The 24,028-nt window shown below is 46.0% G+C and overlaps 1 protein-coding gene and 1 non-coding gene across 2 annotated transcripts in view; both read left to right on the forward strand.

Annotated features, from left to right (window-relative positions):
- Positions 1-24,028, forward strand: part of LOC115162938 (glutamate receptor ionotropic, kainate 4-like) — a 462,700-nt gene that overhangs the window by 424,410 nt on the left and 14,262 nt on the right. Inside the window, exons 11-13 of the mRNA XM_029714471.1 lie at positions 10,931-11,038; positions 18,681-18,884; positions 22,483-22,596. Coding sequence (XP_029570331.1) covers positions 10,931-11,038; positions 18,681-18,884; positions 22,483-22,596 — 426 coding nt within the window. The remainder of the gene's footprint in view (positions 1-10,930; positions 11,039-18,680; positions 18,885-22,482; positions 22,597-24,028) is intronic.
- Positions 17,381-17,433, forward strand: LOC115164009 (U7 small nuclear RNA). The gene has a single exon (XR_003869868.1). It is a non-coding gene; the product is annotated as a U7 small nuclear RNA (small nuclear RNA).

Here is a 24,028-nt window from a genome sequence, read left to right on the forward strand (position 1 = left end):
GATGTCTATGGGTATGACTGCTGTGACAAACTGTATGTTAATGGTTAACTGGACCTATAGGCCAAGTAGAATGGTCGAAGGGGAACAACTCTAGCTAGCTGCTGTATAGGTTGTTGACTGCATGTATCTCAAGGCACAGCTTGCACTTGTAATACACACAAGCAAGGTTATTCACAAGTAAACCCAGCAGAGGAGAAGACAAGATAGAAAAAAGAGGAAAGCATCATGTCTTTATCGCTCCCTCACTCTGAGTCAACACGGGGAAGAGGAACTTTGCACAGTGGGCCACTTTAATCTACATCAAATGATTTGAGTTCTGTTATTTACAGAGCTTCCGCACTTCTAGGGTAAACATCCCCGTTTTGCATTCCACTTTTTTATATTGGATTTATTTATTTTTCCTGTCGGCGGCGTTCCCCGTTTATTACGCCAATCTGCCTTTCTTCTCCTCTCTCCTTTATCTCTGAAGAGTCTGAGGACTCTATAAGCTGCTGTGGCTGTGACTTGCAACGGCACTCAATTCAATTTCTATCTCTGACTGCTGCTGTGGCACATGGGAGAGGGGAGCTTGACGTTCCACCCGGGCAGACAGCACAGCAGCAGGGAAGTCTGACACCTTAAAAAGCTCCGGCCTCATGACGGCTCCATGTGGCGCAGCCACCCATGACTCCGCTGGAAAATGAGCGTCTCTTTGAGCAGGCCTGACAGACGTAGCTTGGGACTAATGTGCCAGTGTGGTGGCTGGAGTTGAGGCTGACACCTATACAAAGTGTCGGGGACCAGAAGCTTAGCTCGACACTATGGTGTTCCGACGGCTAAGCCGCTCCCATTCAAGTCCCCCAATTAGGTACTCTCCGGGTGATAGCTTTGTGGGAAAGGACAATTCCTTTTTAGTGTGCTGTCGATATCCCCAGTCACTAAGTGCACAGCGGTCAGGGCTTAATAAGGCACGGATAGAGCCTGAGCTTGAGAAGAGTTGGAGATGAATTACATGAAGGTTTTACAGTCGCTATGTATTAGGTTTCATTGATTGATACTGGCACAGCAGCCAAGGATAGTCATTTTATACTGCAAACTAATATGTACTGTGCCCTTGAGAATTATCTTGGTATGAGTTAAGTGCCTTGCTCAAGGGCACAACGGCAGGCAATGGCATCTAGGATTTGATACTAGCAACCCGCCAGTTGCCAGCTCATTTCCCATCGGATCCGGGATTCGAACTGGCAACCCTCGCTGGCTCACGTCTCTAACCGCTAGGCTTTCTGCCGTCCGAGTCTGCAGTAGAGGTGGACACAGGAGTGAAAATTCATTCCTGTCCCGTCTTGTCCTGTCAAATGTTTGCCCGTACTGTCCTGTACTGATATCATAAATAACTTCCTCCATTAGCTGCTGGTCTGTCTGTCCACCGCCCTGTGTGTGAGTAGCCATAGCAACTACTTCGTTGCCTGCTGCTCAGCGATCATGAGACAGTTGCCTGCACACACAGCTGATAACAACCACATTAAGAGATTTTGGAAATGAAGGCAGCCCTTCTACTTACCCAGAGTCGGATGAACTAGTGGATATGTGTTAATGTGTATGTCTCCGTGTGCACTTTGAAGGAACAATTGGGCTTGACTGGTAACGTGATTGGTAGTAGAGCAGCTATGCCGCTTCAGGCCGCTTGTCCCGCTCTCTGGGTGGTATGTGATTAAACCGCAGCATTTTTTACAAGCCGCGTACTCGGTTCCTTCATTGTCAAAGACAACTCTATCAAATTTAGCCAAAACATTGCTCTTTCCTTTTAATGGCTCTGTGAGTGATGGTTCCTTGCCTGCAACGAGATGATGCAATTCCTCTCTTGAAGCCTTCATCGTTCACTCGTTAAGCATCTGTGACTGGGGAGTACAACTGGAGGGAGGCAAAACAGTGAGCCTACAGAAGGGGGATGGGGGAAATTACCATTTAATTTGAATAGATTTTTATTAAGTAAACTATATTAGGCCTATACACTTTTTTTATGAAATGCTCCACACATACATATACTGAACAAAAAATATAAACGCAACATGTAAATTGTTGGTCCCATGTTTTATGAGCTGAAATAAAAAGTCCCAGAAATGTTCCATACACACATGAAGCTTATTTCTCCAAATTTTTGTGCACAAATTTGTTTACATCCGTGTTAGTGAGCATTTCTTCTTTGCCAATTTAATCCATCCACCTGACAGGTGTGGCCTTTCAAGAAGCTGATTAAACAGCATGATCATTACACAGATTACGCAGGAATGTCCACCAGAGCTGTTGCCAGAGAATTGAATGATAATTTCTCTACCATAAGCCGCCAAAACAACGTTTTAGAGAATTTGGCATTATGTCCAACCGGCCTCACAACCGCAGACCACGTGTAACCATACCAGCCCAGGACCTCCACATCCGTCTTCTTCACCTGCGGGATCGTCCGAGACCAGAAACCCGGACAGCTGACGAAACGGAGGAGTATTTCTGTCTGTAATAAAACATGGCTCCCAAGTGGGTGGGTCTATCGATTTCTAACCATTCCTGTACTGCCCATTCCTGTGGACTTTCGATCCTGTCCCGGGATGTCCCGAACTTGACTTCACTCCCATTCCTGACAGAATCCCACAGGACCCACAAGGGAGTCCTTTCCCCGTATCAACCTCTAGTCTGCAGGACAGTTCTCAGAATGGAACAAAAAGCACTAGCCTCCAGACAGTATTAGCCAAAGACCTTTTCAATAGAGTGAGACCACTGTAAGTGGTGGAAAAAGTACTCAATTGTCATACTTGAGTAAAAGTAAAGATACCTTAATAGAAAATGACCCAAGTAAAAGTGAAAGTCACTCAGTAAAATACTACTTGAGTAAAAGTCTAAAAGTATTTGGTTTTAAATATACTTAAGTATCAAAAATAAATGTAATTGCTCAAATATACTTAAGTATCAAAAGTAAAAGTATAAATCATTTAAAATGTCTAATATTAAGGAAACCAGACGGCACTATTTTCTTATTATCTTAATGTAGGGATAGGCTGTGGCACATTTCAACACGTCATTTACAAACGAAACATTTGTGTTTAGTGAGTCCGCCAGATCAGAGGCAGTAGGGATGACCAGGGATGTTCTCTTGATGAGTGTGTGAATTGGATCATTTTCCTGTCCTGCTAAACATTCAAAATGTAACGAGTACTCTTGGGTGTCAGGGGAAATGTATGGAGTAAAAAGTACATTATTTTCTTTAGAAATGTAGTGAAGCAAAAGTTAAAGTTGCCAAATATAAATAGTAAAGTACAGATACCCCAAAAAGCTACTTAAGTAGTACTTTCAAGTGTTTTTACTTAAGTACTTTACACCACTGTATACTGTAAGTCCTAGTAGGAGACAGAGAGCATGTGTATCCAGGCACAGCCACTCATTGGGCCCTGAGGAGTCCGACTCCACACCCAGTTCGACCACATACCACAGAAAGTCATCCTTTACCCCACTCACATTGACTTCTTTCTAGCTGTAATAAAGAGAAGACACTTGCCCCCAGATGAATTTCATCACCTGACAAGGTATTTGCCCTGCTAATGAGATTGCTCTTGCTCCTCTAGATCTTCTCTCTCCCTCTCGCTCTCTTTCTTTCGATCCTCACTTGCTGTCTCTCTATCTATCCTCCTCTCTCTCGCTCCTCTTTTTTCTATCTTTTTTTATTTTACCTTTATTTAACTAGGCAAGTCAGTTAAGACTTTCCTGGAGTAATTGTGATGGACCTGAAAGTGCTTCCAGGAAGTCAGTGTTAGCTTTGAGAACAGCATATATTTATTGAAAAGAGATTCTGCAGACGCTTTCATTCACATCCCTTGATTATGATTTCAGAGATTAAAGACTAAAGCCGATTGTAAAGCTTTGTGATTCAGCGGTCTCTGAGTGAACATGGTTTTAATGCAGATTTACAGAGCAAGTTTTGGACCACACTCACAGTGACCCATGTGCCTATCTGGCTCATTTCTCCCTCTTTCCCTCTCTGGCTCGGTCTCTGAGACATCATGCTCTTTCCTCTTTTGCTTTTTGTCAGTTTGCATGCAGATTGGAGATGGGGAATAGATCAAAAGCGGAATGGATGAGCTGGTTTGGAAGATCCCCCCAGCCTTAGCGGATTTCAAGGCTGACTGAGACTTTGTATGTATGGGTGGGTGGGTGTGTGTGTGTGTGTGTGTGTGTGTGTGTGTGTGTGTGTGTGTGTGTGTGTGTGTGTGTGTGTGTGTGTGTGTGTGTGTGTGTGTGTGTGTGTGTGTGTGTGTGTGTGTGTGTGTGTGTGTGTGTGTGCGCGTGTGCGCACTTTGCATGCATGTGTGTGTTGTTGTCTTTCTGTCACCCTACACTGTGCAGTCCTTTTCGGTGCCAGGGCTTAGCAGCAGAGCCACTCTAGTAAAGACATGACAGTATAGCCATTACACAGACAGGTGTGTGTGTGTTGCCCGGTACTAGCGTTTCCTCCATACATGCTCCAAGGACAGGCAGGGACCCTCAGCAACGTTGATCCCCTCAGTCTGCTGCATCCTGTAGCACTTTATTTAACCTCTGTCTCCAACTAAAACCTGGTCCCTATCCATTCCCTGTTTCTGCGTGGCCCAAGAATGGATCCAGAGAGAGAGAGAGAGAGACAGAAAGAGACATTTGCTGAACAATCCTGGTTTTTAAGGGACAGTGGTTGGGAGGGCATCGTGTGTGTGTGTGTTTGTGCGTGTGTGGGCATTGTGTGTCTTCACGCCCATGTGTGTGTGCCTGTGTCTGTTTCAGAAGGGGGAATGGCCTGCGGCTCAGACGTGCGCTTTGAAGTGCTCAGGCGGCCGCTCGGCTCCCTCTCTCAAACCAGCGCTGGTGCTCGTTATACCAACAGAGAAGGTGACGCCGCGGCCACCGCGCTGGCAATGCCAAATAATGAATGTGGAAAACAGGCTTTTGCATCGTGGAAGTAACAACAAATGTTTTTGTTCGCCTGGTAGGCGGTACAAATTGAAATTTTGATTGTATTGAAAGGTCACGTCGTGAAAGCACATAAACGAGCCTGACCTTTTGGGCTGGCCTTTCCTTGACTGGTGTGGTCATTACTAGAGCGGAAACATAACAAAGCCAAGACAGCCACACACACACACACACACACACACACACACACACACACACACACACACACACACACACACACACGTAGAAGTCTTTATTCTCTATAGCATATTTCCCCTAGTGGTTGTTGAGATAACGTTGTCTTTGTATGTCTTGCGCTATTTTGATTCAGAGCCATCTTCATTATGCGAAAGCAAAGTGCACATCTCTGTGTTAGCAAGGCAGCGTTTATTTATGCAGTGATCCACCATTCTGCTCATGGGGAGATGCAGTACTACAGGCACACCTGGGACCTGTTTAATAGGGAACAACGTACCAAGCGTCTCTTACTGGACAAGCGTCTCTTACTGGACAAGCGTTTCTTACTGGACAAGTTCAAATAGAACCTCTCTTTCCGTTTTGTGCTTAATGAACATGACCCTGTTTAAGGAAGGTGAGACAGCTAGCATCACACAGCTCCACTGGGAAACCACATCATGCACATCTCCTCCGACGCACGCGTACGCACACACACACACACACACACACACACACACACACACACACACACACACACACACACACACACACACACACACACACACACACACACACACACACACACAGTCCTTATCCACCATCATAATCCAAATCCTTTAGCTGCAGAGCAAAGGCTTGGTGTCTACATTACCCTACAAGATACTGGTGGTGTAGCAGTAGCACCGTAGCATGATATACGTATTTGTCAGAACACAGCCCTGCTTGCCATGTCCTAATGGTTATGCTGCGTTTTTCAAACGGAAATCTAAGAACGGTGTCTTTCCCTTGAGCAAGGGCCCTTATCTTGGGCCTATACGCTGTAATTTCAGGTGCCAGAATGAGCCCGGGGGTAATCCCTCACACACGCCACGCCGCTTCCCTGCTCTCTTCCTCTCTTCCTCACACCTTTCCATTGATTTCTTCTCTTCCTTTCTCTCTGCACTTTGCTCTGGTTCCTCAGTAAATGACTGCCACTCCCGGCTAGGACACTAATCTCCTCCTCTCCTCTCGCTATCTCGGCTCACACTTCTCCCGAGGAGTCACTGCGGAGAAAACAGCTCAACCCGAATTAAACATGAAGGTGTCGAGAGGCAGTTAGCTCAATTAGCATTTGAAGAGGTTGTATGGCTGCGCAGTAGGACTATTATTCTACCGTCATATCAGAACACAGGGAAAAGGGTTGAGAGAACTCAATTTGGAACGCTTTGCTTAAGCACTGTATCTTAATTGTCGCTTTTTTTTTTTAAAGGGTTGGGATTCGACATCATTGGATCTTCAGTTTGTGGTGTATAGACGCAGGACGGGGATTGAGTGAGCACCATATTGTGCTTCGGCAAGATCGATCGAAACGCTTGTCTCCACCTCAGGGAAATGTTCTTGCAACACACTCGAGGCCAAAAGGATCACTTGTAACATCGAAGGAGCTAGAAGGAAAATAACTTCCTGTTTGACGCTGATGTTACAGTATAGGTACCTGTATGTGAAGTGTATCGAAAGACATTGGTTATATTTCCGATTCATCGTACTTCATTTTAATTCGCAGGATATGGGTGCCACTTAGAAAGTTACTCCCATTTACCTTGGCCGGTCCTCATGTTACGTTCTTGATTGTTGAAACGGCTGTTTTCAGTGCCACTCAAATGTTTTGTTAAAGTAAGACAGGTAACATTGACGAGGGAGGACAATGAACTGTTTAGATTGGCAGATAAATTGTATGTACAGTACATGTATCAAATTTGTCAACGTTTGGCCCGAACAGCTAAAGAACCATCATTTAAGGTTTTGTTAACCCACTGGGCTAAAGCCCAGATATTAGCTATGGGAGCTTACATGCGTTTTCAGGTATCAGGCAAGGTGTCTAATAAGACAAGCGTAAGGTAGTTCAAATCAAATTTTATTGGTCACATACACATGTTTAGCAGATGTTAATGCGAGTGTAGCGAAATGCTTGTGCTTCTAGTTCCGACCATGCAGTAATATCTAACAAGTAATCTAACCTAACAATTTCACAACAACTACCTTATACACACAAGTGTAAAGGAATGTATAAGAATATGTACATAAAAATATATGAATGAGCGATGGCCAAACGGCATAGGCAAGATGCAGTAGATGGTATAGAGTACAGTATATACATATGAGATGAGTAATGTAGGGTATGTAAACATTATATAAAGTGACATTGTTTAAAGTGACTAGTGATACATTTATTACATCCCATTTTTAATTAATAAAGTGGCTAGAGTTGAGTCAGTATGTTGGCAGCAGCCACTCAATGTTAGTGATGGCTGTTTAACAGTCTGATGGCCTTGAGATAGAAGCTGTTTTTCAGTCTTTCGGTCCCAGCTTTGATGCACCTGTACTGACCTCGCCTTCTGGATGATAGCGGGGTGAACAGGCAGTGGCTCGGGTGGTTGTTGTCCTTGATGATCTTTTTGGCCTTCCTGTGACATCGGGTGGTGTAGGTGTCCTGGAGGGTAGGTAGTTTGCCCCCAAACCATTTCTGTCACATAGGCACACTAGTATATACAGTATATGTACGCCATGATCAGATCAGATCAGATCTGGCTTGTGTGTGTTTTGTATGTGTGTGTTTAAAGTGTGTGTTTATGGGTATGTGTACGGTCTCACTTGTGTCTCATCTCTACAGTGTTTATGCAAGCTGCATTCCCTATTGTCATAGCTAGCTGAGTTGAGCAGAGGGCCACTCTTAGAGCAGTTCCTCCCTGTTGGCGGATGCCTGGGATCTCTTCCTGCTCTGAGCCTCCCACATATCCACACACTCGCACAAATGTACACACACACACATACTCAGCCCCTCTATTTCTGTCCCGGGCAGCCTGTGCTGCCTCTCAGTTACCCGTCCTTAACCGTATGCCCTTCTCCTCACTCCCCTCTGCTCCGCCGCAGACCGCCCGTGCCTGGTGGTGCATTGCTGAGCGTTTGCCTTCCGCCACGACTGTCTACAGGGGAGATGCACTTGACAACTGATTGCACAAGCTGATTGCTGAACAACGTTCTGCAAGATCCTTGCAAGGTGCACATGTTATTCTCCTCCCCTCCCCTCCCCTGCCTGAATTCCCGGAAGCCATCGGCAGCTAGCGCAGCGTTGTTACACCCCTGTTTGTATTCCATTTGTGTGTGCATGGTGCTATCTCTCTCGTTCTCGTGCACCATGGAGGAGTGCAACAAAGAGGAAATGGAATGTAAGATCTTTTGATCATATTCTCAGAGGAGAAATCTGATTCCGGGACTCTTTCGTTTTTTTGTTTTTTGGGTGGGGGGGGCGCATCAGGAGTTCACTCTTGGAAGAATGGTAAACTTTCAGATGGAGCCTCTGATTATGTTAATAAGCATGTAGAAAGGATTGTCTGGGATTTAGCCTTGGAAACTTGTCTTAGTCAAGTGAAGCTCAAAGTCTTGACTGAACAGCAAATCGGCAAGAATATTGTGAATGTATTGTATGAATCACCTTGATTACACAGTTTTTGTAGGATATGAATCAGTATTTCACAAATAGATGCCAGTTGCTTCTAGATTATTCATAATATATACTGAACAAAAATATAAACACAACATGCAAATATTTCGACGATTTTACAGAGTTACAGTTCGTATAAGGAAATCAGTCAACTGAAATAAATAAATTAGGCCCTAATCTATGGATTTCACATGAATGGGAATACAGATATGCATCTGTTGGTCACAGATACCTTGAAAGGTAGGGGCATGGATCAGAATACCAGTCGGTATCTGGTGTGACTATCATCATGTCATGCAGCACGACACATCTACTTTGCATAGAGTTGATCAGGCTGTTGATTGTGGCCTGTGGAATGTTGTCCCACTCCTCTTCAATGGCTGTGCTAAGTTGCTGGATATTGGCAGGAACTGTAACACACTGTCGTAAACGGCGAGCCAAGGCATCCCAAATGCTCAGTGGGTGACATGTCTGGTGAGTATGCAGGCCATTTTCAGCTTCCGGGAATTCTGTACAGATCCTTGCGACATGGGGCCGTGAATTATCATGCTGAAACATGAGGTGATGGTGGCAGATAAAAGGCACGACAATGGTCCTCAGGATGTTGTCACGGTATCTCTGTGCGTTCAAATTGCCATCGATAAAATGCCATTGTGTTCGTTGTCCGTAGCTTATTCCTGCCCATACCATAACCCCACTGCCACCATGGGACACTCTGTTCACAACATTGACATCAGCAAACCGCTCGGCCACAGACACCATACATGCTGGTCTGTGGTGAGGCTGGTTGGACGTACTGCCAAATTCTTTAAAACAACATTTGGAGCCGGCTTATGGTAGAGAAATGAGCATTCAATTCTTTGGCAACAGCTTTGGTGGACATTCCAGCAGTCAGCATGCCAATTGCATGTTCCCTCAAAACTTGAGACATTGTGTCATGTGACATAACTACACATTTTAGAGTGACCTTTTATTGTCCCCAGTACAAGGTACACCTGTGTAATGATGAACATGCTGTTTAACCAGCTTCTTGATATGCCACACCTGTCAGGTGGATGGATTATCTTGACAAAGGAGAAATGCTCACTAACAAGGATGTAAACAAATATGTAGAGAAATAGGCTTTTTGTGCATATGGAAAATATCTGGGATATTTTATTTCCGCTCATGAAACATGGGACCAACACTTTACATGTTGCGTTTATATTTTTGTTCAGTATACTAGAAAGTATGGGTTTAGTGCATATGGAGGGCATTGTTATCGCACAGCCTTCAAGAAGCAATTTTGAGCACGCAATATGTACTATATAAGTCATATATGCCATTTAGCAGTCAGCGTCAATGCTTTTCTACAATTACTGTCCCTGACAATCCATACTATAAATCAGTATCAAGGATTTTCGACATTGAAAGGCCTAGGCTATTATGTGTCAGTCAGTCAAATATAGGTGGTATAATGGTATAATGGTATCTCACTGCTTTGTACTGTGTGACAGTGAAATGTAATAGCTACATAGTCAAAAAAATCTATTTAGACACGCACATCTTCACACACACACACATGCGCACACACACACACACACACATACACACGCACACACACACAAATACACACAGCCACTCCAATGCAGCCAGCCATTCACCGGACAGGGATCGATTTGTAAGGGGATGATAAATTAACCAACACCTCAACAAAAGACGTTAAGCAGAGAGCCCAATGAACCATGCTGCTTTGTAATTACAATACCAAACCAAAAATTAGGCATGATGTAGCACCGCCACTGAGCGACATGTGTGTTGGGGTGGGGACAGGCAAGATGGGATGATCGTACAAGGCCCTCCTGGAGGTGTGCAAGGAGAAGTGGTGGAGGGGCGCCAGCCGAGCTCTAATGAGGACATTGGCTCGCTTCAGAGAATTGGGTGTAATTGAGCTAAAGAAAGCATTCTGTTGTCTCCTGATTGAACACAGGCCCCAACGTATTTCTTCAAGGAGCAGCATGCGTCTCTGTCCTTTATCTCGGGCTCCCTTTTCTCTCCCTCTCTCTTTCGTGTGTCTCCCCCTCTGAAGGCTGACCTTAAGAGGGGGAGACTGGCTACGGTGACACTGGTTACAGCTCAGAAGAGAGAGTATTGTCTGTTGGGGTAGTTTGATAAGCTGCTTGCTGCCTGGCCCTTTGATGAACTCTCTAACAGTTGTTTTCTCCCTCTCTCTCTCTCTGTGTGTGTGTGTGTGTGTGTGTGTGTGTGTGTGTGTGTGTGTGTGTGTGTGTGTGTGTGTGTGTGTGTGTGTGTGTGTGCGTGTGGGTATCTATATCCCCCTGGCAGATTGGCCAGTGGCACTCAGAGCAGGGCCTGTCCATGGAGAGGAAGCTTCCATCAATCAACGTGACAGACACACTCTTCAACACCACCCTCACCATCACCACTATTCTGGTGAGTGAACCGTCACGGCAACACACTCCCACGGTCACACGTTCGGGACACTCCACTTGGTTTGGAATGGAGAGAGTGGTAGACATTCAAGCGCAGCGGGGTAGTATTCCTCCGTACCACACCGTCACACTCAGAATGACATACACAGGACATGCAAGTGTACACTCCGCGTTAACAGGAGAGAGAGTGGTAGATGGTAAAGTATTGTGGCGTGGTACTTCACCGTAGTAAATCACGCCACCCTGTCACACCGGCACACTCCAAATGACAGATGCCGTATGTGCTGGATCACCCACTTGGTTTAGATATGGAGAGCGGTTGAAAATAAGGTGTAGCGGGGAGGTACACCTTAAACTGTCCCGTCACTCATAGAGTTGACGTCTCTGCCTTGACGGCGAAAGGCAGGTAGCCCAGCGGTTAAGAGCGTTGGGCCACTAACCGAATCCCCGAGCCGGTAAAAAAAAAATATCTGCCGACGTGCCCTTGAGCAAGGCACTTAACACTAATTGCTCCTGTAAGTCGCTCTGGATAAGAGCATCTGCTAAATGACTACAATGTAAAGGTTGATTTGCCCCCCCCCAGACTCTGAAGGTTTCCTTGATGTAAACACAGTCTCATCCTCTATATACACTCGGGAAGGTGTATTGCTGGTGTGCTTAGCGGGTCGAGTTGTTTAGATACTACCTGTAAGGCTATACGCTTAGCAATTAAAGATGTCATCCGTGTGGCAGTTGACAGCTTGTTATTTGGCAGCAAACTTCCAGCACGGAGGAACGAGGCTATTGGTCTGGGGAGTAAATGAAGCTCTTCTCCTCTCCTCCCATTTGCACACCCTGCAGGGAGATCCTCTCTCTTCATCGAGCTAGGTCACGCTGCTTTTCCGCAGGCCACTGAGGACTGTGGGAGTTTTTATGGCGGAAAAACACTGGGGTTCAATATAGCCATTCATACAACGGATTCTGATCGGCTGAAACAGTGTGGGGTTCAATAGAACCATGCTACCACTGGCTAGCCCTGCTAGCGCTTGCAGCAGTGCTGATTGGGCGCGTGCATTATAGTTAGCCCGAGAAATCCAAATTGTCCTCCCTCCCACCGCTACTTGATGAATCAAAAGACAAGCCCAACGTATCTTGTAAGGAGGGCCCAAATGCCCACAATGTTATTCGCAATGTCACACTTACTGGTTAAGAGTGGAGTAGGAGTAAAGTGTGTCTGTGTTAACCCATGACTTGTGAAAAAGGACTCATTGAGAATGATTGGGATTCAGGTGGAATGGCTCGGTTGGTTTCACCGACCGTGGGGGCTTCTTTAACAAATGAGAAGCTGTTACAAAGGAGGCTGCGAGAGAGAGAGAGAGAGAGAGAGAGAGAGAGAGATTGGGGGGGAGAATTGCGGCGGGCCGATCGAGCTGCTACGTGTTAATTTCGCTAGATATAGAGTCGTCCGGGCCAATTTCAAAAGCCACCGAGGAGCAATTCCGTCGCTATCACAACTCATTCATCACGGCGTGATTGCTGTGTCGTGCTTTATCTCTGCCGGTGGGGGCGTGCTAGACTCTACAGTCTTGAGTGGCTGCAGCGCGGAACGGCACCAGGAGGATTCATCCTACACCTGTGGGTCCGCTCCTCCTGCAGATTGTTCCAGTACATTTCCGCATCGCTGTCACTGTGGCCTCTGTGTCTCCGACCGACGCAATACAGCAAACAACCTTCCCCCCCCCAAAAAAATGGTCTAATTGATTTTGAGCCTCCACAGATGCCAAACATTACCTTGTAATCTCTCTGTTTGTTACCGATGTTTGGTTTTTCCATTCCTTTGGATGTTAGTGAAAGAAATACATGCCGTAGCTCTTCCGCTGTGCCACCAGGAGAGGTGATATTTCTGAACTCCTGATTGCTCTGGGAAGATAATAGAGACTCGGCTCTAAGTTGGTTTGTTTTTAAGTCATTTTTGATTGGCTGGCTCTGGCCTTTTTAGGAGGGAGAGTGTCACCTTCAGGCTTCAGACCACAGTCACATGGTCAGTGAAGTGTAGTGTAATCCTAGTGTATGGTTGTTCAGGAGGGTCGGGGTTTGATTATTCCCATCATCCTCTCTGCTCAGTCAGTGTGAGCAAAGATGGCCACCTGTCAAGGACTGACCCAAAGCACTGTACCTGATGCAGACCTGGGGTCAAATAGTATTTAAACCTTTAAAGCTGTGGAATCCTTAATGGGTAAACTGCCACGTCCATTTGGGATAGTACAACAACAAAGAAATTACTGCAAACAACGAACACTTTTTCCCCCCCTCGGAGATGCAATAGAACATCAGCATACGGGTAACTTCCAAAATAATGGAAACACTTGAGTAAATGAGAGATAAAAAGTCTATTGAAAGCAGGTGCTTCCACACAGGTGTGGTTCCTGAGTTAATTAAGCAATTAACATCCCATCATGCTTAGGGTCATGTATAAAGATGCTGGGCAGGCCATTATTTTGGCTGTACATAGGATGACAAGGCCCCCCATCCACAGGGGCACGAGTGGTCACTGAATGATTTAATGAGCATAAAAACGACGTAAACCATATGCCATGGCCGTCTGTCACCAGATCTCAAACCTATTGAACACTTATAGGAGATTCTGGAGCGGCGCCTGAGGTAGCTTTTTCCACCACCATCAACAGAACACCAATTTATGGAATTTCTTGTGGAAGAATGTTGTTGCATCCCTCTAAAAGAGTTCCAGACACTTGTAGAATATATGCCAAGGTGCATTGAAGCTGTTCTGGCTCGTGGTGACCCAATGCCCTATCAAGACAATTGGTATGGTGGTTTATTTTGTCAGTTAACTGTATGTACTGCAATTTTTTGGGGACCAAGATCCACGAAGCTCCCCAACTCTGCTTCGTCAATAAATAAATAAAATAATTACGACCGTGGGGTAACAGTGGCGCTGTTTCTCCCTACTGCGAATTCCATCTTTAAACGTTTGCTTGAGTCTACTTGGAGTTCCAGATGGGCAGGCTTTTCACTTTTGAGACTGTATCATTGGTTCCATTGTGCCAGTCAAGCTCAATCAAGCAAAGCTAAAGTATTTGAAACAAAGACATGTCCTTGTTACAGAACAACAATACCTGAGTGCAGATAAGACGGTGGCTTTTAGATATACTGTAGGCCTTACTTACATTATTACCTTGTGAGAGAGAAGTGTCGTTCAGCAGCGTTGCAGTTCTTGACACACTCACCGGTGCTCCTGGCACCTACTACCATACCTCGTTCAAAGGCACTTGCCCATTCACCCTCTGAATGGCACACATACACAATCCATGTCGCAATTGTCTCAAGGCTTAAAGATCCTTCTTTAACCTGTCTCCTCCCCTTCAGCTACACTGTTTGAAGTGGATTTAACAAGTGACATCAATAAGGGATCATAGCTTTCATCTGGATTCACCTGTTCCCGAGTGGTGCAGCGGTCTAAGGCACTGCATCTCAGTGCTTGAGGTGTCACTATAGGCGTCACTACAGACACCCTGGTTTGAATCCAGGCTGTATCACAACCGGCCGTGATTGGGAGTCCCATAGGGACCCATTGGCGTCATCCGGGTTTGGCCGGTGTAGGCCGTCATTGTAAATAAGAATTTGTTCTTAACTGACTTGCCTAGTTAAATAAATAAAAATATATAAATAAATAAATGGAAAGAGCAGGTGTTCTTAATGTTTTGTATACTCAGTGTATATTTGAGCTGCCAGTTCGCTATAGGCTCCGGACCTCATAATTGTATTTGCTGGAGGATGGGGGATATTGTGAGGCTAGGGGGTTGTGACTGCTCCTTGAACCAGACCCTGGTTCAAGAAGTATTTGTTTTCTTTCAAAAACTCAGCACGTTTGATTGAGCGTGCCTGTCGTGTTTTCCACACAGCACATCGAGAGAGAGAACAAACTGTGACTGACGCAGAGTTAAGGAAAGCTTTGACTATGTACAGACTCAGTGAGCATGGCGTTGCTATCGAGAGAGGCCGCCATAGGCAGACCTGGCTCTCAAGAGAAGACCGGCTATGTGCCCACTGCCTACAAAATGAGGTGGAAACTGAATTGCACTTCCTAACCTGCTGCCAAATGTGTGGCCATATTAGAGACATATTTCCCTCAAGATTTGCAACCTGTAGCCACAAGAAAAGGGCAGCCAGTGGAGCACAAACACCCTCGTACTTCAACTATTTGCTTATTGTTACAACACTGTACATAAGACAATAGTATATATTATTTTCAAACTCTTGTGAGTTTAACGTTTACTGTTCATTTTTGATTGTTTATTTCCCTTGTAGAGAGAGAGAGAGAGATCCCCCCCACATTATTGATTAATGTCTGGGTTTTACTCCCATGATTGATGGGTCAGAGCCAGCTCTTAATTACATTTTTCTGCAAGTTTTTATTAATTTATTTAACAGGGTGGGTCACCATTGAGACCAGGGAGCTCTGTGAACATGAACATACACAACAGAATGAAATACAACATCATGTAAAACCACAATAACAATAAATACAACGCCATCTGAACTGTCCAATGGGGACCAGCGAGTCGAACTTCAAGGTGGTCTTCAGGCAATTCCGTGAGCTGGGGGCGTAAAAAACGAAATGCATTTTTCCCGAACTCAGTGGAGACCAGCAGGACCTCCCAGAACCAGCCAATCTCCAATTAATACATGAGCTGAGGTAGTTAATCAGGTTACCAACTGAGGATGTTCTTCCCCACCTCTATATAGAGTCGTAACAGTGGGGGATATTGGGGGAGATAAATATAGAAGTACTTTGCCTTCCTTTCACACTCATCAATCAACAAGTGAGAGCTAGCTGAGAAATGATGGGCCGCATTTAATTAAGCGGAGCTGCCCACTCCTCTCTGTCGCCGGGGGTGTGGAGACCAAATAATTGAATCCAGAAGGTTTGTTTATTCGTTTCCAAGCTTTCTCCCTTGAAACCCCCACCGTGTAATGTACAACTGGCCCGTGAAATGCTACTCCTTAATAAGCCCTAGTTTGGGAGGGGAAAGGGAAAGCGTCCGTCCGGCTGCAATGGTTGAGCGCTTCTACCACCAGGCTGCTGCGAGCGATTAAATAATTTGCATTTATATTGTGCTTTCCCGCGTGGCGCCGCATAACCACAGCAGAGGTGTCAACTCGGGGGCAGAAAGGTAACATGCGTGGCTGTTTAATAAGTTAATGAATGGAGAGGATTTGCATTTATAGAGTGTCACCGTGCTCTGACTCAGGGTCCCTCGTTCTTTCTTTCTTTTCTGTACTTTTCTTCTTTAACATGCAGTCCAGGAGCTCTCCTGCATGCACACATTCAAAGCATCCGCCGGTTTCTCCCTCCGTCTAATACTGATGAGTACGTCCACTAAAATACATTCCGCGACCTCAGATATGATGCGGAGAAGGCTAGGAAAACCCCGTTCTATTATCCCTATTGCTATTTTCTTATCGGTGCAACGCAAAGCGGTGTGTGCACTGAAAACTCCAGCGAGGTGGAGGGGGGGGGGTAGAGGACATAGAAGACTAATCAAGTTTAAAATAAACTGGTCCGGTAGTACCACAGGTAGAAGAACTGTTGTTGCCATGGCGACGGGATGGTCGGTGGCGGTGTGATATGTCCTCCTCTTTGAGGTCTCTGGTTTTCCACTTTGTGTCATAATGGAGGGACGCGCACTTCGTTCTGTCAGATGAATCCATCTCCCGGTCACCAGTCAACACAAACGCCACCCCCAATAGAAGTATGACAGAGCAATTGCACTGTTTTCCGTGTGTTCCATCTATATTTCTGTATGTCAGACAGTGTGATTTTTCTCTCTCTTTCTCGACTTAAGTATAAAGCTCACTGTTACAGAGGACAGGTTAAAGAGGCTACTTGTTACAAGGCTGGCTTCACTCTGTAAAACCGACATGTTGCGAAGGTGACAAGTCCTCTCCAACAATGTCATTAGTAGGCTCCCACATAAAAGAATACTAGAGTTTACTATAGAATTCTGTAGTGAACTGTAGTATACTGTAGAATACTGTAGTATCCCTCAATCACGTGTAGTACTTAGTATAGAATGTTGTAGGATACTCTAGAATAACATAGTAAACACTACGAGTATTATCAGCAAAAACACTGCAGTCGCAAGAACACAACGTTTTTTTTTACTATAGTAAATATTGCAGTATTACATTTGCATTTATCCTGGCCATTCCCCTCCCCCATATCCCAATTTGTCCCACCTGTAAGAAACCTACATATATATTGTGTTCCCTACAGGTTATAGAAAAGAGCAGACACTCTGAACTATCTGTTCCGACTCCAGTCCTACCTACAGGTTATGGAAAATGTACTCTTTCAGCATTTCTCCAGTAGGTTTCCTCAAGGAGAAAGCCCCCCACTTCTATGTCAAAGATAATAAAACAAAAATACTTTACTAAAAACTACAGTAATGTCTACAAAAAACTACAGTACATAATACAGTATACTGTACTACAGTCCGCAAAAACACTACAGTAAATACTACAGAATACTACAGTCTGCAAAAACACTACAGTAAATCCTACAGTAGACTACAATCTGCAAAAATACTACAGTAAATACTATAGTATATACTATTATTTTTTACTACAGTATTTATACTATAGTAAACGGTAAATACTACAGTATACTACAGTAAATACTACATGATTCACTGTAGTGTTTTTGTGGAAACACTACAGTGAATACTACAGTAAAGTCCGCGAAAATACTACAGTGAATACTATAGTATTCCTACCATAGTACACACTATAGTATTTTTCCATGTGGGCTGCAGCAGTCAAGATTTGATGCAAGCTTTATTAAACCATTCTCCCAAAAAAGTAAGCACATTTAGTGTTTTAGCTAGGGTGGCTGGCGTAAAATGTGGATCCCTGATTGATTGATGAATCTCTCTTAACCCCCCAAATGTAAATCATTGAGCTGCTTGCTCAACATAATGAAAAAACAAATCGTAAATTATGAACAAACTTTAAGAAAGAGTGAGTCAGTCAAAAACAAGGTTGTAAAACAGTCGGCAGAGGTGCCAGACAGAGGCCGGACAGTGGCAGGTGTCTGAGTGCTTTTGTCCCCCCCCCGCCAAGTACGGTGGTAAAATTAATTGATGCATATGTAACCTTAGATATATGCTCATTGGCTCCTATTTAAAACGAATGACCTCTGGTGAGATAGTGTCCACTGTCCAGACAGACAACTTGCTAAAATCAACTTGACCCTACCTGGGGTGACAGGTAGCCTAGTGGTTAGAGTGTTGGACTAGTAACCGTAAAGGTTGCAAGATCAAATCACCGAGCTGACAAGGTAAAGATCTGTCGTTCTGCCCCTGAACAAGGCAGTTAACCCACTGTTCCTAGGCTGTCATTGAAAATAAGAATTTGTTCTTAACTGACTTGCCTAGTTAAATGAAGGTAAAATAAGGAGAAGTTGTCAAGATTGAGATGATGCTATGTTTATTGTTGCGAACTCGGGGGGGCTGCCCCAATCGGGACTCGGGTCCACCTTAAACGTTACGCCAAGAGGTCCGAGGTTGCTAGGTATTCGGTTAAGGTCGCCACGTTATCATGGTGTTCTACATGTGCTCTGCTACATCTGTGTCCCTTTGCAGGAGAACCCTTACGTGATGCTGCGACCGAACCACCAGGAGATGGAAGGGAACGAGCGCTACGAGGGCTTCTGTGTGGACATGCTGAAGGAGCTGGCGGACGTCTTGAAGTTCAAGTACCGTATCAACCTGGTGGGGGACGGGGTGTACGGGGTATCGGGGACCAACGGCACCTGGACGGGCATGGTGGGAGAGCTCATCTCCAGGGTAAGAGCAACAGCGCCCTGTAGTCAACCTTATTAATAGGGCCGGGAGTTTTTCCCGACCACATGACTTGTTTAGGAAAACTCTGGGCCCTGCCATCACCATCCATACCCCTACCATTTACCCCCCCCCCCCCCCCCCCCCCCCCCCACCACTTCACAGTGTAATGCCACTCGAACTATAGACCAATTCATCAAAATTCAATCAGATGTTATTCATGTAGCCTTTTTAACAGCAACATGTCACAAAGGGCTTTGTAGTAATCAGGACTGTTCACAGCCAGATCACCCCTAACAAATCCCTTGACGCAATGATAGTGATGCAACTGATACCCTCTGTTCGTGACATAATGGAGAGTTTGTCATCACGGAAATGTGTACACAACCATTGTGCGCTGTCGCCACGATGCTTGTGTACTTGTTTTTTTGTTGTTGTCAGGAAAGCTCTCCGTTGTGTTACGTTGCATCAGTTGTACAACTCTAGTGTGTATGGGGCCTATATGTGGGTGTTATGTGTGCAGACACAGTGTGTCTCCGTGGACTCCAGGGTCAAACGATTCCATCTGATACGTGATAGGCTGAGTGTCTCGTAGTGAAACATGTCCCCAGTGACGTGATGGAGAAAAGTAGTGCCCAAAGCAATTGATTGATGTTTTCACATTCAGAGCATTCTACAGCAAGGGGATGTAACCATGTAGAGATGTGATGAGGAGGAGGAGAAAGAGAAGAAGAGGAGGAGTAGCGTAGGGGAGGAGGGGGAGAACAAGGATGTAGTGGAGGAGCAGGACGAGGAAGGCTGTTAATTAGTCCAGATAATGCCTGATCCAGATGACACAGTCTTAGAGCGTCCCAAATGGCACCCTACTCCCTTTATCGTGCACTACTTTTGACCAGGGCTCGGGTCAAATAGGGTGCCACTTGGGACGTGGCTGTGTTCCGTTCACCCTTCCCACTCAGACACAGCTCATCTGTCCTAATGAATCTCCATTAGCCCCAGCCACCCTTGAGCGGACACACACAGCCCAGAAATGCCTTTAAAAGGGCCCAGCTAACCAGGAGCTGGTGATGCAAAGCCATTAACGAAATAAAGAAAGGATTGCCTGCTCTTATTATTGTATCAATTTGTCCCCCTGCAAGTTGTTTCTGGTTTGGTGACCTTGAGGAGGTCTCCACTCTGTCTAATTGCGCCTCCCACGATACCGCTACGGAGTGCCGGAGTGCCGAGGAACGTCGGAGAGGGTGAAGATCGAGGGGAGACAGAGCGGGAAGGTGTGGGATCACTGAGTCCCTGCCTCTGAGCTCCATTCTCTGGAAAGACCTTAAAAATGGAATGGACAAATAGAGGAGAAGGATAGAGAAGAGGAGGAGGAGAGGGGGAGAGAAGAGAGGTTGTACTGTAGCTAGCCTATAGTGGCTGACAGGGTTAACACAGAAACGTAGAGCGAACGCTGAGAGAAGAGAATGTATGGCCCAGCTTTCCACAAGCTTCCTATGCAAGGCTACAGTCTGCTAGCTGGGGACGGGGGCTTTACTTTAAGCAGCCATAGAGATGGAGACAAAGCCCTAGCGGGAAGATGAAATGCCACGTACAGTGGGGAACCTCAAACTCAATGCATTATTCAGCAGCTGTAGAGACGGCTTAGATTTTTTTTCCTATCTCTTTTTTTTTTCTGGGGCACAATCTTATGATTGAGCGAAAGTGGAAACAAGTGTGGTGGCATGGGGAAAGAATACAACGATGCATTATTTAAAAGCTGACTTTATACAGTTTGTTTTCTCTATCTCTCTCTCTCTTTCTCCCCCCAGAATACTTTGAATATCTGTTAGAGTCCAGTAATCCATATTTATATTCAATAGGTGCATCAATATTTCAGCAGCCACTACAGTTCTGTGTTCCTTTTTCAGAGGAGGAGTGACTTCTTTCTTTTGTTGATTTTTTTTTGGCCTAGATACTTTTTGTTGTTGCATTGGGGCTTGCTGGGGGTTGGCTAAATGCCTGATTTTGCTTGTTCATTCAGAGATGTTGTCAGTGAAAACACTGTAAAACAACCACTAAAAAGCATTCCAGTCCTTGTTCACCACTGTGTTAGCACCTGGAGCTCTTTTTTTGCTGTTCAAGTTATTCTGGACAGAACTGGTCAACTCCTCCAGGGGCGTGTACTCAAACAGACTGAAGCTGCGAAAAGCCTTCCCCTGCACCCCCCCCCCCTCTCTCTGTCTGTCTGTCTGTCTGTTTGTCTGTCTGTCTGTCTGTCTGTCTGTCTGTCTGTCTGTCTCTCTCTGTCTCTCTCTCTCTCTCTCTCTCTCTCTCTGTCTATGTCTCTCTGTCTCTCTGTCTCTCTCTGTTCTCAACTGCTGCTCTCAGATCAAGGCGAAGGCATATGATAGCCGGAGTCCCTCATAGGACCACCTACTGTACAATGAAAAGTGTATGATACCCACTTGACAGGGTACATTACAACATCAGACCCTACAGCTATACTACTGTCTATACTGTGTCTCAAACGAAGTTCATCTTTTTGATTGGTCCACATTTGTTTGCTAGTTAATATATTTTGTGTCAACGTGCACTGTGACCATAATGGCATGGCCCTAACTGATGATGGGTGTGCTATCAGAGAAAAATATTTCCACAGATTCTTTTGGACAGAGCCTTCTAGCCAAGTTAACAGGGGGCACACTCACTTGGCCCGACAATCAGAAAAGGGGCTGATGGGTAAAAAAAAAAGGGGGTCATGAATGCTGACGGCCGGATCCAGCACTGTAGGCAGGCAGGCTCTCCTCTCATTTAGAGTTGAGCTCTGACAATCCTGTTATTTTCCAACTGCAAAAGACAAAGAGCAGCATAGGGTTGCACTGGGTCCCAGGAGAGATGAAAATCCCTTGCAGATGCACTTTGTAGCGTTGGATGATTAGTGGGATTGAGTAGCCACCGCCACAGGCCTACCATGCCCAGTAGCACTGACTGACCGGCTGGCTGGCTGGCTCGGCCGGGCTGTCTGGCTCGGCCGGGCTGGCTGGCTCGGCCGGGCTGGCTGGCTGGCTGGCTGACTGACTGACTGACTGGCTGGCTGGCTCGGTCTGGCTGGCTGACTGGCTGCTGTGTCAAGTGATTTGTCATAACAATCTGCCCTTCGCCTGCTTGCAAAAACATTGCACTCTGTGTGTCTCAAATGGCACCCTATTCCCTGTATAGTGCACACATTTTTACCAAAGCCTTATGTGTCCTGCTCAGAAGCAGTGCACTACATACTAAATAGGGTGTCATTTGGGACGCAGGCCCTCCCCTTTGTTCTACACTCTGTTCTCCCTGGTGTCCTGCGTGAGTCAGGTCTTGGACACAAAGCCAATGGTGGATTATGCTACATACTGCTGGCAGACTATGCATCACGGACAACAATGGCAGCACAGTAGGTGTGGAATTACACTAGTCGCCTACTTGCTACTTACTTTCCATGCATTTCCACCACCACAACCCAACTTTTGCTACTGTAGATTTACCTATCTGTGCATATCTGAATGGTTGGTGTGGTGTTTGTGTGTATGTATGTGTGTGTGTGTGTCTGTGTGTGGTTGCGTGCGTGCGTGCGTGTCTATTCCAGAAAGCGGACCTGGCCGTAGCGGGGCTCACCATCACCGCAGAGAGGGAGAAAGTCATCGATTTCTCCAAGCCTTTTATGACCCTGGGAATCAGCATCATGTACCGTGTGCACTTGGTAAGACTAACCTCTGACCTCTCCGACCCCTACAAACAACCTGGCTGACCCCTGACCCCTACAACCAGCTTGCGGCGACCCCACACCCCAGGCACCACGGGAGTCAGTGGACCGTGGCTAATGACCTAGCGGCCAATCATCAGCCTCGGTCTGGGAGCCGGTTCAGCCCCTCTCCTCCTCTCACTACATCCCTCTCCTCTCTCTACCTCCGCCAGAGTAACAGATGGTGTGCTCTGCTCCATGATATGCTGGTGTGAATTGACCTTTCATTCCCAATCTCACTTCTCCTCTGATTTTGAATCGGATCTAATTCTCACCAATAACAGCCCTGAGCCCTGCGTATAGAACAAGACCCAGGCAACAGTTGTGGAAATCCAATACGGCTGTTTCTATGTTTTAACACCAGCCAACCATTAATCAAAGCCCAATATCCAAGGTGACACGCTGGTATCTCCTCTGGCCACCGGCCGGACGGAGCCGCTTTGGACCGAGCGGTGGCGTGCAAAAACATTTAATATGGCGTCCCAGTAGGGCATTTACTCACAGCCGCCCCTGTCCCCCCCCATCTGCGTCCCTCCCCTTTTCCTTGGTGCTAATAGGTGTAGCTGCCAGGAGAGAGGCTCCATTGGGCCAACAGTTGGTCAAATGAATCGATAGCAGCAGGTGCACAGTAAGTGGGCTGCCGTATCACCTCTGCGGCGGGCTGCTGCCACTGCTGACGTGTTGGAACATGCTCATCGGCGTGTTCCTGCGAGCTGACGCGGCGTGCAAGATTGACACGCACACACACACACACACACACACACACACACACACACACACACACACACACACACACACACACACTCCTACTGCCCTAACAACGCAGGCACAGACAGACAGAGAGGGGGAAGGATAGAGGGATGAAGACCACGCGTAAGGTAACTGGCAGAGAGAGATGTGGAGCCTCCACTGCTTAAGATCAGGAGTGACGGGCGGAAGAGACTAACTACAAAGTGTGAGGGTCTGCTGCACTGATCTCTCTCTCTCTCTCTCTCTCTCTCTCTCTCTCTCTGTCTGTCTGGAGTCTTTACACAGTACCTGTCCCTGGTGTCTCCTTCTTCTCTCTTCATCTCTCTACCCAGAACTCTCTCCCTCCCAGCGCCCCTTGGCAATCTCTTAGGTCTCACACAGAGCAACAAGGCTCCAGCTCCACCATTCAATATTAGAATTTCTGTGACTGCACTTGTTTAGGTTTAATCCACTAGCTATTGATCTCTGACGCAGTGATTTCTACAAGGGAGCCTGCTGCTTATTTCAGACTTTAATTGAAATTCTCAGCCTGATCAATAACAATGGAAAATGGAGTAAAATAGAGACGCCTGTTGATTTCTAATGACCTGCTGCATGGTCGTAGAATAGGCTTTCTACCAGGGCCGAATTACCGAACAGG

The sequence above is a fragment of the Salmo trutta genome, chromosome 26 (assembly GCF_901001165.1).
Source record: "Salmo trutta chromosome 26, fSalTru1.1, whole genome shotgun sequence".
Taxonomy (NCBI): Eukaryota; Metazoa; Chordata; class Actinopteri; order Salmoniformes; family Salmonidae; genus Salmo; species Salmo trutta.